Genomic DNA, 16,152 nt, shown 5'->3' on the forward strand with positions numbered 1-16,152 from the left:
AAGTGCTGGGATTACAGGCTTGAGCCACCGCGCCCGGCCGCAGATGTCTTTCAACAAGTGAATGGTTAAATGAACTATGGTAAACCATACAACGGAATCTACTCAGCAATAAAAAGGAATATACTATTGATATACGCAACAACCAGGGAAAAATGCTGAGTGGAAAAAAAGTCAATCCTAAGGAGTTATATACGATATTATTCCATCTATATAACATTCCTGAAATGACAAAATTACAGAAATGAAAAACAGCTTAGTGGTTGCCAGGGTTAAGGAGTGAGGAGAGGGTGTGGGTGGCTATAAATGAGCAATATGAAATCCTTGTAGTGCTGGAAAAGCTCTGTTATCTTGACTGAGTCAATGCCCATTTCCCAGTTGTGATACTGTTCTATAGTTCTGTGAGATGTTACCATTGTGGGGAGCTGGATGAAGGGTATACAAGTTGTCTCTGTACTATTTCTTACATGGATCTATAATTATCTCAAAAGAAAAAGGGAAGGAAGTCCTTCTGCCAAAGTAGTACCTTTCTCCAGACTTGGTAAACCAAGGAGCTGAAAGGCATTGAGTGAAGAGTGATGGACCTGCCAATCTAGCAAGGACCCCAGAGGCCACACCCCTTACACTTTCTGAACCATGAACAGTGGCAGCAGGGTGGGTTCAGGAATCCACTTCAGGTGACGAGACTAGACTAACTAGACACTAATGTGCAGACCCAGGGCACCCTGCCTCAGAGTCGCAGGCACAGGCTTAAATTGTACTGGGTTCCTACCCCAGAAAGCACAGGCCAGTGTGTGAGCACAGAAAAGCTGTTACAATGTGGGCTGGTACACTCTTCCAATTCACCCATGAGCTACCAAGAATGTGGAGGTCAATGGGGAAATGGAAAGTTAAAGTGTTAAATACATGGAATACTGGCCGGACAGGGTGGATCACATCTATAATCCTAGCACTTTGGGAGGCTGAGGTGGGTGGATCACTTGAGGTCAGGAGTTCAAGACCAGCCTGGCCAACATGGTGAAACTCCGTCTCTACTAAAAATACAAAAATTGGCTGGGTGCGATGGTGTGTGCCTGTAATCCTGGCTGCTCTGGAGGCTGGGGCAGGAGAATCACTTGAACCCAGGAGGCAGAGGTTGCCATGAGCCGAGATTATGCCACTGCACTCCAGCCTGGGCAACAGAGTGAGACTCCATCTCAAAAAAATATATATGGAACGTGTTGGACAACAGAGGAAAGGAGGGGCTCGGCACAGCCACCGGTACCTCAGGCTCCCCTGGGTCCAGTTCTAGATTTGTAAGCAGCCATGTGCGTTTTAAGTGCCACCCTCAGACAGAAACCAAGTTCTGTGGGTAGATGTTTTCCCAATCGAGTTGAACAAACTATAAACTGGCTGACGGTCATGTGACTGGCAAGTGAGAAGGATGAAACAAAGGCTACTTTCTCTTTTCTTTTCTCCCTGTCTTACTGCAGCCCCCACCTCCTGCTCCCATGGCTGCTGGATGGCACCCCAGGCAACAGTAATGGGCGAGAACCCCCATGGTCACATGTGGAGGCTAGGATGGCAACAGCCACAGGCATCCTACTGAGCCCCTAGAACCGAGGAAGAGACTCCAGGTTAGGTTAAACCATGAATGCTGAAGACACAGCAGCTACTCCTACTGAGGCAGAAGCCACACTCCCCGCCTGGGTCTGAGTGACACAGTCTGGCTGTGTCTGGGAAAATGGGAAGCTGTGGAGAGGCATTCTGGATCCAGTGAGAAAGGGGAAACGAGGAACAGGAGGACAGCATGCTATGGGGCCTTTTCACACAGCTGGTCCTGCAGTGCGTGGCTATGTAGTGGGCTGAAGCTCGCTACAAACCAATGCCCTTCTGTGGTGAGCTCAGTGGCCTACATAGATGAGGGGATGGCTGCAAAAAGGACACAGAACAGGAGGTGAGTGTTTTGCTTGTGTGTATCTGGCCTGAGAGTTAAATGTACATTTTGCCCCAATTCACTCCTTGGGATTCCACGTGAAATAGGTGACCTGTGTTATTTTACTCATCCCAGCAAGACACAAAAGTGATGCCAAAGCAAACACACACAAAAGAAAAGATGTTAATCTCTCCTCCCGGGACAGAGCTTCACCCATTTCACCCTAGTTTGGCTGCTGAGCCTAAAAGGTTAATAAAGAACAAAAACTAGGGAAACACAGGGAAGAAGGAAATCCTACCCACCTGCCCATGCCCTTCCTTGCTCTCAGAGAAGGAGGTCTCAGATACACATCTGAGGGTAGCTCCAAAGGCCAGATGCAGAGCACACAGCTCACAGTGAGAACCCTCCTAAACCAGGACACAGTCGACCACTCTACACAGCCCAGCAGCAGACAGACACGAGACAAGAGGAAAACAGAAATGAAGAAAGAGCTTTTTGGCGTTTCCCCCCTTTTTTTTTTACTGCATCCTGTTAGGATGAAAAGAAATCTTATCCTTTTGATGAAGTGGTGTCAAGATGGGAGGACATCCATGGAGACAGAACCCAGGCATTGTCACCGGGCTAGGTTAACAGCTGGAGCCATCACAGCCTTCTTGAACTAAGTCGCTGCTTTCCTGTTTTTTGAGCATTTTACTGCTGGAGTCAATGAAACATTTAACATTCAAACCTGCAAGAATGCTGTCAAAACTCTTTATTGCTTCCATTTCCACTAAACTGAAAAACCAGAGAAAAAAAATTACCGGGCTATTCTTGATCTTTTGTTCCCCAAACTCGAAATGCTACAAAGAACTTAAACCAGTAATTACCCTTGAGGAACTAATCACCAAGATAGTATCAAACTTCTGAACTGCAGCACAAACATCCTAATTAACAAACTATTGGAGGGGGAGAAAAAGGAAAGCCCAGTGTACTGCTAAATCTTTATAAAGAGATGTTTGAGGAGCAGCGTATATTAGCTCAAACTAGTGCTCGCTTTGAATTTCACAAGTGGTTTTTGTTTTTTTTTTTTTTTTGGAGACAGGGTCTTGCTCTGTCACCTGAGGCTGGAGTACCATGCATGATCTCAGCTCACTGCAACCTCCACCTCCCAGGCTCAAGTAATCTTTCCACCTCAGCCTCCCAAGTAGCTGGGACCACAGGCACGCGCTACCAAGCCCAGCTAATGTTTGGTATTTTTGGTAGAGACGAGGTTTTGCCATGTTGCCCAGGCTGGTCTTGAACTCCCAAGCTCAGGCAATTCACCTGTCTCAGCCTCCCAAAGTGCTGGGATTACAGGCGTAAGCCACTGTGCCCAGTCAAATTTCACAAGTTTTCTGGTTTGGACATTACATCACATGATCTAGCTTCAATTTATTTCATTCAACATGTCTAATTACTTCCAAATAACAGTACTATAAATTTATGATAAATACATTTCTCTATTAGCTAAAAGTTGCCTCATGAAGTAGCAAGTGATGGAGATAAAAGGCTGGCTGATGCCCACTGTGAAATGTAATTCACCAACATTGACCTGCACTTCACTGCAAAACAAAAGCTGCAAACACATACAAAGGTATTCTGTTTAATTGGAGGTGGGTTTGCCATTTGTGGCTTAAATTCATTGCAGTGAAGGATATTACTGAACACACTTCTGGACCACCATCTTAAGTAAGCAGACATGCCATAGAAGTGGGTACTGATAAACGCATTCAACTATAAAAGAAAGATCAGCATTATAAATAACAACAGTAAGCTCAGTACAGCTGCTAGCAGATAAATAACAGTAAGTATTTTTCTAAATATCAAAATTGTCACTAACTCAGGAACTCTGATGATGAAGCCTGGCTCAAACACCTAATACAACAGTATGACACCATAATCAGCTAAATTTCAGACTTTCAATATACATTCCAATGACCAAACGATTACCAAAATCTAAAGTTCCACAACTCAATTAGTACATATATATTATCTTCCCCCAAAAAACTATTTTATTAAAATAAGATAAATGCTTCAACATTGTTTCTATTCTTTTTTTTAATAGATATGATCTCACCCCAATGCCAGGCTATAGTGCAGTGGCTCAATCACAGCTCACCGCAGCTTCAAACTCCTGGACTCAAGCAATCTTCCCATCTCAGCCTCCCGAGTATAGCTGGGGCAATAGGCACATGCCACTGCTGCCACAACCACCACCGCCACTACCACTCCTGCTACCACCTCCACCACTGCCGCCACCACCACATCCCCAGCTAATTGTTTCTATTCTATGAAAACAATCCTTACCGGATCATGTGCCTGGCTGCACAGGCATGCACGCACACACACACACCCATCCATTTCACTGCGTTCCCACCCTAAGATCAAGGGCATCTTATCAAGCACTCATGCCTACAGACTCATCACTGAAACACGAAAATTTAAATGATACTCTACTTGTCCACTCGTATCTGCAGCCTGCTGGAAATGTGTAGCCAGTGACGTCTCGTCCTGGAAGACTTCATTACACTCCAAACATTTTAGACTATGTCTACACAGTTTGGAGGGGTCTTCATCTAGGGGCATGGCTGGGGTGATGGGAGTGCTTGAAGGAGCCGATATGACTGTCCCAGTTATGCCAGACTGAATTTTTGTGACAGTGTGTGTGCCAGCTCCCACAGGGCTCTGAAGAGTGGAAGTTGAAGTGGAAGTATTGCTTGATGGAGAAACTATCATTTGATCTGCTGGGACTGGCTTTAAAATTAAGTGGGAGCATTGCATTACCACCCCTTTCTCCTTATGCCCACGGGCATGGGAAAGGAGGCTGCATTTGTTGTAAAAAACGAGGTTCTTTGTACAATGGTTGCACGTTACTTCGATGCGCACGCTCCGTCTGTCGTAGTGCTGGGTGAGACTCTTTTCAAGTGCAAAGGAGTCCCCACACTCCAAGCACTTGTACCCACGCGTCGGTAACGTGATCCCTGCATTGGCGGGAGGACTGAGGTTTGGGATGTAAACAGGGACTGGATTGACACTGCTCAGCACCTTGTTGAAAGCTTCCACCACAGAACTCTGCAAGGACGACACCACCTGGACTCGAGACACCTTTTTAGGGGGTTGCGAGGCTGCTGCATTGATTATTGCCTGCTTTATTTGTTGCTGAGGTTTGGTTAGCACTTGGCGGAGTTCAGAGGTGGCCTGGGCACCCTGAGGCAAAAGGTTAAGGTTGGCAAGGTGCACAGTCTTTGGCACGAGTTTGGCGTTGGCCAGGCTGGATGCCGGCACCACGACAGTTTGCTGCTGGATGGCATTGGCGGCTTTAATGATGGCGCTGCTGGCGCTCTGGACAGAGGCAGCAGATATGACCGTGGCTTTCACCGTGGTGTTGTTAGCGAGCTTCAAATTAATGACTTGAGATCCTGCCGTCTTCACAGCAGACACTGGGAGGAAAGCAGTAGCCACAGGCTTGATTGTGACCTGTTTAGGGGTGAGCTCTGCAGGGGAAACTGCATTGGTCACGACCGCGGACTGGAGAGGCGCCCTGGGGGGAGATGAAAGGACGGCGGCTGATGCTGAAGATGACAGAAGGGATGTCACAGAGGCCATCACGGATGCTGTCTGCTCGGAAGGTTTCTTCCCAGAGTCAAGATCCACTTCTGGCAGTACCCTGGTCACTGTTCTCTTGATTTCCCCAGAAGATGTCTTAATGGTTTTTATGCGGACTTTGGGGATTGCTGGTGTGGACCCTGCAGGAGAGGACGGGGATCCCTTGCTGCTGTTCTCACTTGAGATGCTTCTGGGACTATCTGGTTGCTTTAGGGATGGTTTTTTGGTCCCGTCGATCAGATTCTGGGATTCAGGAGACTTGTCGGCGGCTCTCGGACTGTCGTTTACTTCTTTTGGTAATGGGGAGGATTCCCTCGAATTGGCCACTGGTTCTTTGCAGGAGTCTGAAGCCGCCTTTTTAGCGCTAAGAGCCGCGATGGCAGCGATGCAGGACGAGAGCTTGGAGGACGACTTTGTCTTTGATGGCACAACGCCGGCAAGGCCAGCGTCATTCTTCTCGGAGCTCGGCTTCCCATCCAGGACTCTGTTTTCCAGCACCCTGTCAGAGTTTTCCTTCAATTTATCTTCTGCTTTTCTGACTTTAAAAGGTTCATAAACGCTCAGGTTTATAGAATTGGCTTCTGCTTCTCTCTTAACAACTTTGTTTTTCTCCATATTGCCTGACGTGGAGAGTCCCGTTTTGCTGGAGTTTTCCCCTCCCAGTGCCTTCAGCTTATCGTAGTCCTGCTGGGGAGCCGACCCTGTCAACACGTTCGACCTGAAGCTTGATCGCACATCCTCCTTGTCAGGTGGGTCATCTACCTCGATCTTCTCATCGTCGTCAAACTCTTCAGCACTGGAGATCGGGCTAAACTGGCTGAACGTCGAGTCTTTCAGAGCCACCTCAGAGGCAGGCACATCTCCTTTCAAGGACTTCGCTCCATCTTTACTGTAACTGTCGAGGGAGGACGCTGTGAGAAACCCATTATGGAGGCCATTGCCGGTGGAGTTGTGGCCGTCTTTCTCCCCGCCCTCGGACGAGTCGATGTTCCGAACATTCTTGACGATAACACTGACACCCACGTCAGAAGATGATGGTGCGTGGGAGTCATCCTCTCCGTGAGCGTTCTGCTTCATGTGGCTTTCGTGGTCATCGTGTCCAGACTCAATAGCTGCTTTAGGATCGACCATATCTGGGATGTCAAATGCTGCCAGGAGGTCATCAAAGTCTGGGGTCTTCATATCCCCCATGGTCATGAATTTGAGCAGATGTTCTGTTAAATGAGCAGAAAATAGTTCCATCAGTAATTGGTATTTCCTCGCGATGAGATAAAACCCCTATACAATTCGCATAACGTAACAATGATTACCAAGAAAGAGCAAGGAGGTAACTGCATTTACGGTAACTACGAAACTCTGAGTCCAAATGGACAAACATCGAGAAAATACATGTAAGACCTAGATAATTTTAGCTTCAAAAGTGATCCCTTCATACTGCTGTACGGCGTTACCAGCATGGCTCCTCGCAGCTAACAAGAATGAAGTTGACTGAAACTGCTGTAGCCTAGAAAAACAGGTTCTGGTATAGCAACTAGAAAATGTGTCATTTTCATAAAAAGCTACTTCCAACATATTTTGATCTTGACAGTATTTAATTCCGCTAGCAAAATTATCACTATCATCGTCACCATCAGATTTGGGATATTTTATTAAAAGAAACATGCTACAATCAAAAAAGCCAATTACAGATTTCAATATTCATCCACAGAAAAAAAAGAAACGAGCATCCACACCCACCGCAGGATACCTGCTAATAAGGACTTTAAAAAAAAAAAAACCCTAAGGAGCTGACTCCGTCCATTTTTATGTAACCCTAATTTTCCCTATTATGTTTGTTAAAAAAGAAACACTCTCAGATGATAGGAGGATGGAGAGTTTTAGAAAAATGGCTGGTCACAGCCATTACTAAACATGAAGGATATATGAATACATGCAGTGCTTGAGGGTCTTTAAAAGGGGCCCGTCCCCCCACCTGCAGAGGACAAGAGACTGTCAGGGGGAAATAAAGCCTCCACTGAAGGGGGTATGTTCTGCTCCCTGGACCCCCAGCCTTCCGTCCTGGGACTCTACTGTTTCCTGGTCTCTACTCCAGTCTGTGTGTACTTGTCTCCCCTTACAGACTGGCCTGTAAGCTGCCTGAGGACAGGCAAAGTGTCACTCATCTTCCTAGCACAAATGTCAAATAATTAACGCAATACCAAGACGGGTTCTAGCATAAATGTCAAATAATTAATGCAACACCAAGACAGGCACTGGGTTTAAAACAGAAGAACAGGGCTGGACCCAGCTCTGACACTCACTAGCTCTGGGGCCCTCAGGAAGTGAGAGGATCTCTTGGATCTGTTCCTTCTGCAGTGGAGGCAAACAGCCAGGGAGAGAAGGAAAGGAAAGGGGGAAGAGGAGAGAACCAGAGAAGAGAAAGAGGAATGAGGCAAGCAGAAGTCAGTCGGACGGGAAGAGGGTAGCAGCTGACTTTAGGCAACCTTCAGTGGAAGAATTCACCTAGCCAATTTAGATGCGTGTTCCTTGACAGACTCTGTTCTTCAGTATTTACTGTGTTATTATCCTTCCTTCAAATCTGTTTTAGTGATCCCTGACACGTTGTCTCCTTCCACATCTTACTGAAGCACTTGATTTTTTTTTTCTTGTACAATCTAGAAAACATCACACATTCCTAATAAAAGTAACTATTCCAGCGTCAAGAGAGAATTTCTACTCAGTGAGAATATACCTGCCTGAGAAAACTCATATACACCACAAATCTATCAACAGCTAAGACCTTCAGCATATTAACTCACTCTGGGGACACATCCAAACCCTGTGAAGAATTTGGTTAGGAAAAACTACTGTTGAAGGCAAAATCAACGCTTAGGGTTCGATGGGAGCTGAAGAATAAATCTGCTTCTATTCACACCTGTCTCAGTTAATACCAGCTGAAGAAGTCACACGTGCTTTTCTTTCCATGGCTTACTCAGCCTAGAGAAAACACTCTGTGACCACTCTTCTCTCAGAGGGGCGCCTGCGGAAACAGAGGGGGAATAACATATCTCCAGCACCAAACTACCACCAATGCAAAAAGAACACAGGATATAAAACATTAACATCTCTAAAGGGATACTGAGGTACAAATATCTATGAACAGTCAGACCCAGTAGGAAAGTCTGTGATTATGATTTTGTTTTTTAAATGAAATTGAACATTTAAACTGCAAAATGTGGGGAATGAAAAAGCCATCTGTCAGGCACTATATCCATAAAAGAATCCACCCACTTAGAAATAATCCCTGAATGTCACCACTCTTATTTCTATCCATCACCCTGGTGTCGTCAATGGAATACTCACAATAAAACTGCCATTAGCAGAGTATTCCTGTGATCTATCTTTACCAACCATGTTGATCTAAAGTTGGAGGTCACTGTTATCAGAAAACTCAAGACACCACCCCCTACCCGCCCAGGGTTGAAAGGGCCTGAAAAGAAGATTTTTAACTGATGCAAAGCTTGGGCTCAGGCTCTGGAAGTCGCCATGGTAGCGGGGCTTTGCCCTAGTCCCTCCACCTTTTCTTTCGAGCTTCACAGGATTTATGTCATTTGCCCTCTCTTTATGACTTTGGTGAGCAAAAGACTTTATACAGTTACACACTGTTCATCCCAGAGGGCAGTCGGTTCAGGAACAAAAAGACGATAAGAGATAATTCAAATACTCAGTGGGTGGGAGGCCCAGAACATACAACCACAAGAATGAGGAAAGGTCGCCACGTGAAACCAAACTTGAGTGGTCGGCAGTGCAACTGTCTGATATTCTCAGGAACCCTGGGAAGGTTAATATGGCTCTTCGCACCTTTTTCTGCTGTTATACGTACAGGAACCTCCTGGTTTATAAAACGCGTGCACAGCGGCTGTACTGAATCACTGTGTTAATGCTAAACTTGTTGCCCTCCACACCACCCTATCTTTTCCTATCTGCCCAGCTGAAGCAGAGTTAAGGTCTAGAAGGCCCCAGAGAGGAACTCCCATGTCTGCAAACCCCCCAAGGGGTTGAGAAGCAACTCCTTCTCCACAGTGATGCAGCCTCACCCTGTCCCCATCCCTCTACTGCACCTAAAGTTTACACTCTTCTCTTGGGGGATGGGGGGAAGCCCAGCGTGAGGCAGTGGCACGTGGTAAGAGGTCAGAGTGAACTGATGGTAGTTTTAAAAAGTGAGTCAGCCATCCTAGTTCACCTGCAGGAAGGTCGACTATAAGCTGAAAATGCATAATGGGCGTTTTTGAGCGCACTGGCCACCTGAAAGCGCATCATGCCATCTGAAACCCGAGATCACTGTGGCGGGAGGACTCCCCTGTCTGAGGTTGTATAACTAATGGAATGGATAACTACTCCCTGTAACTTCACACTTCTTTTTTGGTTTATAGGAATGTTTTTCATACCCACAATCACATTGTCCTATTACCCTTTCCCTTCCCACATTCTGGAAGGCAAGAGCAAGAGTTCCATTCCACTTGGAGGGGGAAAAAATGTGTAACTCCCACTTCATTTCTCAGTTATATTGAATACAAAGAGGAATGTTTATGCCTGAAAGTTTGCTTCACTTTCCACCCCAATTCCTAAGTACTACTGTCTTAAAAATAGATTCTTTTGCTTAAAAACATTACAAAAATAAATCTCAGTCCTCTTTTAAAAGATAAAATAGAACGATCTCATTTTAGCTTCCCTTTCCCTCAACAGTTTGATTTTCAAACAGAATTAGCTTTAGTTATTTTAACAATGTCTTTCACGTATGCCCTATAAAATACATCTCCCTTCAAAGGCAATAATAGTCTTTTTATTTATTTATTTATTTATTTATTTATTTATTTATTTATTTATTTATTTTTTCCCCAAGACGGAGTCTTGCTTTGTCACCTAGGCTGGAGTGCAGTGGCACAATCTCTGCTCACTGCAACCTCTGCCTCCCGGGTTCAAGCAATTCTCCTGTTTCAGCCTCCCGAGTAGCCGGGATTACAGGCGCCTGCCACCACATCTGGCTAATTTTTGTATTTTTAATAGAGACGGGGTTTCACCATGTTGGCCAGGCTGGTCTCGAACTCCTGACCTCGTGATCTGCCCGCTGTGGCCTCCCAGAGTGCTGGGATTACAGGCGTGAGCCACCACGCCTGGCCAATTGACGTTTAATTTAAAAGTAAACCCTATATAAATGACCTACAATTCACTAACAAGCATTTGTGCTTAATGTATAATGTTCTTTCACCCGAAGACATCAACAGTATCTGAGGGAATTAGACCTGTTTACAAAAAAGGAAATTCAAAGAACTCAGGTCTGTCACATGATCACTTTATTTTCTCCTATGACACAGAGACAAAACATTTCCTTTCCTACCCAAAGCCTGTGAGAATCATAAAAAGCTATTTCATCTTTGTTGGCAGAAGTCAAAAGTTATGAAGTCAAAAGAAAAACGTAAAGAAAAACCTATTCACCCCTTAATCATACTTCTCATACTTTGTAACAAAATTCTTCTTCACAATAAAAAAAATTGTTGGTTTCCCAATTTCCAATTAGAGAATGTCACTATTAGAGGCACAGGCACAGCCTAACCATTGAATCCCAACTTTAAATAATTCTGAAACAGGAAGACACATGCCTAAATCCAGCCAAGGTCTGCCTCCTCTGACCTGTGAAAACACTGGTTCCCTATTTAATAGAGAAACTAACATTTCCCCTAATGAAAATCAATAGCCTCTAAATCATAACAGTCCTACTTAGAGAAAAACAAATCAAAGTCTACTGACCATCTTGACAGTATTATAAAGGCTTCCCATAAAACAACTGTAATAATACAAGGTCTGCTTTAGGATTCCCAGTGTCTATTTTCTAGCACTATCTGGCCACTGAGACACAATTTTTTATTCCATTGAATTTTTTTAAAATAATTATTTTATATATATATATATATATATATATACACACACACACACACACACAATTTTTTTTTCCTTTCCCTTTCTTTTAGGGCGGGGTCTCACTATGTTGTCCAGACTGGTCTCGAACTCCTGAGCTCAAACAATCCTCCTGCCTCAGCCTCCCAAAGTGCCAGGATTACAGATGTGAGCCACTGTGCCTGACCCAAACAAAATAACTCAATAAATGAATGGATCTAGCGTGTTTTCATCTTTCCTATCTTTCCTTCAAATATAAAATGTTTTTATAACACGTTTATAGTATGTAATGTTTCAAATTTAATTTCCTCCTCTTAGAAAATCTAGCTAGTATCCCCAGTTTTTACACACCTTCAAGAAACACAGGGATTGACTTCTCTTGGCCGCCTACATTCAAATTCTTGCTCTTCCCATTATCCCATTATGCAAACCTTAGCTCTGCCTCCATCACCAATCTCTTATATCTTTAGAATTTCCAACGCTCTGCACATTGTGTCTCTTCCACCAAAGAAAAGAAAAAAAAAACCTTCTCTCCTCTCTTCCAACCGACCTTCTGCTGCTTTCATCCCACTTCAATCTCGACTGCATATCAGGGAAATCTATTTTCTCACTGCATTTCCATTCCAAACACCACGTCGGTTCAGCTACACAGGCTGACCTCATGGTTCTTCACTCTTCCTAAACCAGCTGAGGACAGAGGTCAGTCTGGGGGCCAAGTTTTTCTAAAAATCTGATTAGCCACACCTCTGGAGCAGCTGCCGTGGTTCACTGCCTCTCTCTAGGATGTGCAGGCAGGGGTGGGAGAGACTGGGCCCCAAAAATGGCAGATTCTCGGATTTCAAAAAAATAGCATACACGCAGACACACACACGTGAAAAAGTGTGGAAAAGCAAAACAAGCAATTATGAAAAAAGCTATGGAATCTCTTAATTACTTGCCATCTGAAGATCCCATGCCAGTGACAAAATGCCAAAGAAAAGTTTCATTTTATCTTTAGCTTTCACGCTAGTCAGACCCTGATTAAGTCCAGACAGCCAGCCCAGAGTACCTTGCAGGTCTAAAGGTTCCTCTCCGGCCACAGGGAAGAAAGCTGACACAATGGGACACCAACAACTCGCCTGGACCCTCTGGCCCATCAGCACTGCTGGGCACCCTGATCACACTCTGCCTACTCTCAGCAGAACAGCTTCATTTTCTAAGCAGCCTACACCAGGGTAACACACAGTGTACAAGTAGAGTTTATATGCACAAAAAACAGAATGCACGTTTTGTTAATTCTGCGTGAGTTAACAAGAAATTAGCAAATACAGTTGCTATTATCCAAAATAGATATTTGCTGGTTTCCTTAAACCTGATGATACCAATCATGGATATACAAATACTTTGCTCAAGGTAATATGTTTTCTTCTTCAGTTAACACTTGATATTCCCGATCTGAAATTCAAACTGCTTCTGGAAATATCAACACAGGAGTCACTTACTAATGCCACGAACCAGGGCATGACCTTCGGAAATAGAAGAGTGAAGTCAGCCCCAGCCCTTTGCTGCAGTTATTCCACACTTCTCCCTCAAGGTTATAAAAGCAGGCTCCCCGCCCCCATCCATTCCCCCCTCGCACATCAGGAGCAACTAAGGGAAAGTCCCTGTCCCTACAAACCTCAGCCTTCTCTGGAAGCTCAGCCTCCCCCACTCAGCCTACTTCTCACATCACAGCTCTCTAAGGAAGCTCGCTCCCCAACTCCAAGCTCTCCTGAGTCAAAACGAAAGCTCAGCTACAGTGAGGGCTCCTTTGCTTTTTTCCGGAGAGAAGCTCCAGGGAAATTCAGGGCTTGCCTGTGGCCCTCCACAGCAGGTCCTCAGCGTCATTCAGCACTGCAATTTTGTTTTTCCGTATTAACTCCGGTACTGCCAAGACACAGAGACTGCTTCTTTTCTTTTCTTTGACACAGGACCTGGATCTTCTGCCCAGGCTGCAGTGCAGTGCCATGATCATAGCTCACTGCAGCCTTGAACTCCTGGGCTCGAGTGATCCTTACAGGCACCGCCACCTTCAGTTAATTCTTATTTGTTGTAGAAATGGGGTCTTGCTCTCACCCAGACTGGTCTCAGACTGGTCTCAAGTGATCCTCCAGCCTCGCCTCCCAAGTGCTGGGATTACAGGTTTGAGCCACCCTGCCTGGCCTAAGGCTGTGGCCTGCAGATGTTACTAATCTCTCTCCCTCTTCTAAACTGCATCCCCTTTTCTTTCTGAGGTTAAGTTAAAAAATCATAGTCACCAGTCAAGAGGTCTCCCACAGCTTCCTTCCTTCAAATCTTGCCTGTACCTTCACTGCTGGCTTTGCCAAGCCGATCCTCCACAGTGAGCTTGGTCTGTCCCTTCTATTTTGGGTCATTCCTATCCCATCTGCCTAGAGGCATAGAGAGACGTCCCCCAGCCTTACCCTGGAACCCTTGGTGCTCTGTCCTCTTGCCACGCAGCCTTCACGGCTCAAGTTCTCCAGTACTGGGACATATCCTGCTCCTCCCAGTATCTTCCCCAGCCCTCTGACAATCCACTCTCTTGAAACCACCATTGAAATCCAGGCAGGGCTGGGCGTGGTGGCTCATGACTGTGATTCCAACACTTTGGGAGGCCAAGGCAGGATGATTGGTCGAGCTCAGTAAGTCGAGGCTACAGTGAGCTACAATCACGCCACTGCAATCTAGCCTAGGCAACAGAGTAAGACCCTGTCTGTTAAATTAAAAAAAAAAAAAAAGCCAGGCTGAAGGAGAGAATTTTGGGGATCATGGAATAGTTCTGTATTACAAATGTGGTAATGGAGACATGTTTCTGTGCATCTGTCAAACGTGGTGGTTCATGCTCGTAATCCCAGCACTTTGGGAGGCTGAGGCGGGTGGATCACTTAAGACTAGGAGAGTTCGAGACCAGCCTGGCCGACATGATGAAACCCCCTCTCTACTACAAATACAAAAATTAGCTGGGCATGGTGGTGCACACCTGTAATTCCAGCTACTCGGGAGGCTAAAGCGAGAGAGCTGCTTGAACCTGGGAGGCAGAGGTTGCAGTGAGCTGAGATCACGCCACTGTACTCCAGCCTGGGTGACAAAGCGAGGTTCTCTCTCAAAAAAAAAAAAAAAAAAAAAAAAACCTAGAGAATTTCACTGTGTGTAAATATTAAATTTAAAAATAAAAACCAGGAATGGGAGAGGGCGTCCAAAATTAAGACCAACTGTAACAAGAACCTAAATGTATTACAAATGAATAACATTACTACACTGACGGGTGCAGGGAAGAAGAAACTAACCTAAACAACTCAGAAAACAGAATTCTGACTGTACGCTGTAAGGCTAATGAAAAAGGACTGTGCACAAATACCGTCCTCCAGTAAAAAAAAAAAAAAAAACTGCTGAAATCTAGTTAGTGGTAGTGTACGAATGATAATGTCTAGTTTTCACAAGTGTGTTAGAATGACACAAGATGTGAGCTTTAAGCACAGTTGGGTAAATGGGTACATAGAAATTCTCTGTCCTATTTTTGCAACATTTCTTTCTTTTTTTTTCTTTTTTGTAGAAAGAGGGTCTTGCTAGGTTGTCTAGGCTGGTTACTCCTGGGCTCCAGTGATCCTTCTACGTTGGCCTCCCAAAGCACAGGGATTGCAATGTGAGCCACTGTACCTAGCCAAAACTTTAAGTTAAAATTACTTCAACATAAAAGTTAAAAAGGGAAAACCCAGGCTATGTGACATAATACAAAGGAGACCAATTTGGAGATGAAATCCTTGCTGTCCTATTTACTACTATTAGCTAGTGACCTGAGGTGGCCATGGCACCTCCCCGAGTGTCCCTTCCTCCTAGGTCCAAAAGAAGGTGCATGCCGTCGCTGAACAGTGTAGTCTCACAGCAAGAAAACACTCCAGAAACAATCCATTCCCAATCCACGTTCCCGCGTGCCTGTTTTTGCTGCCAATCGCCTTTCATGTTGCCCACGACCTTACTGCAGAATTTCATTTTCTGGTCATCCTTTCCTCTCATGGACCCCACAGCATTGCCTCAAGCTCACTTGGCTTTTCCTGACTCACTGGCTTTTCCTCTTCTCCCGTTTCATGAGTCCCTTCAGACTCTTTTCTGTTATCCACCTTTGTTCCAAGGCAACCTCACCAACTCCCATGGTCACAACAGTCAGAACAAACAGGTTTCTACCTTTAGCCCTAATTCTGCCTTAAGAGTCGTCTTTCCATTGCTGGGATGATATTCTGCTTGGCTCTTCCCACACTAGGTCAAACTTAAAACTAAAGCCCTCATATTCCCTCCCAACATGTTCCTCTAAATCCTGTGTTTTGTCAATGACCTTCACCTTCTCTAGGAAAACATTAAAAATCTTCAGGCAGGCCGGGCGGCGCGGTGCTTGAACCTGGAGGCAGAGGTTGCAGTGAGCTGAGATCACGCCACTGTACTCCAGCCTGGGTGACAAAGCGCAACACTTTGTCTGTAATCCCAACACTTTGGGAGGCTGAGGTGGGTGGATCACCTGAGGTCGGGAGTTCGAGACCAGCCTGACTAACATGGAGAAACCCCGTCTCTACTAAAAATACAAAATTAGCCAGGCGTGGTAGTGCACACCTGTAATCCCAGCTACTCAGGAGGCTGACGCAGGAGAATTGCTTGAACCCAGGAGGCAGAGG

The 16,152-nt window shown here is 45.2% G+C and overlaps 1 protein-coding gene across 8 annotated transcripts in view; it reads right to left on the minus strand.

The window, feature by feature from the left end:
* ZNF532 (zinc finger protein 532) overlaps window positions 1-16,152 on the minus strand; it is a 129,260-nt gene that overhangs the window by 64,146 nt on the left and 48,962 nt on the right. For all 8 annotated transcript variants that reach the window (XM_023218336.3, XM_023218329.2, XM_023218332.2 and 5 more), the window contains one exon: window positions 4,388-6,750. In XM_023218336.3, coding sequence (XP_023074104.1) covers window positions 4,388-6,733 — 2,346 coding nt within the window. In that variant the 5' untranslated portion in view covers window positions 6,734-6,750. The remainder of the gene's footprint in view (window positions 1-4,387; window positions 6,751-16,152) is intronic.

This window comes from Piliocolobus tephrosceles, chromosome 18, assembly GCF_002776525.5.
Source record: "Piliocolobus tephrosceles isolate RC106 chromosome 18, ASM277652v3, whole genome shotgun sequence".
In the NCBI taxonomy this organism is placed as follows: Eukaryota; Metazoa; Chordata; class Mammalia; order Primates; family Cercopithecidae; genus Piliocolobus; species Piliocolobus tephrosceles.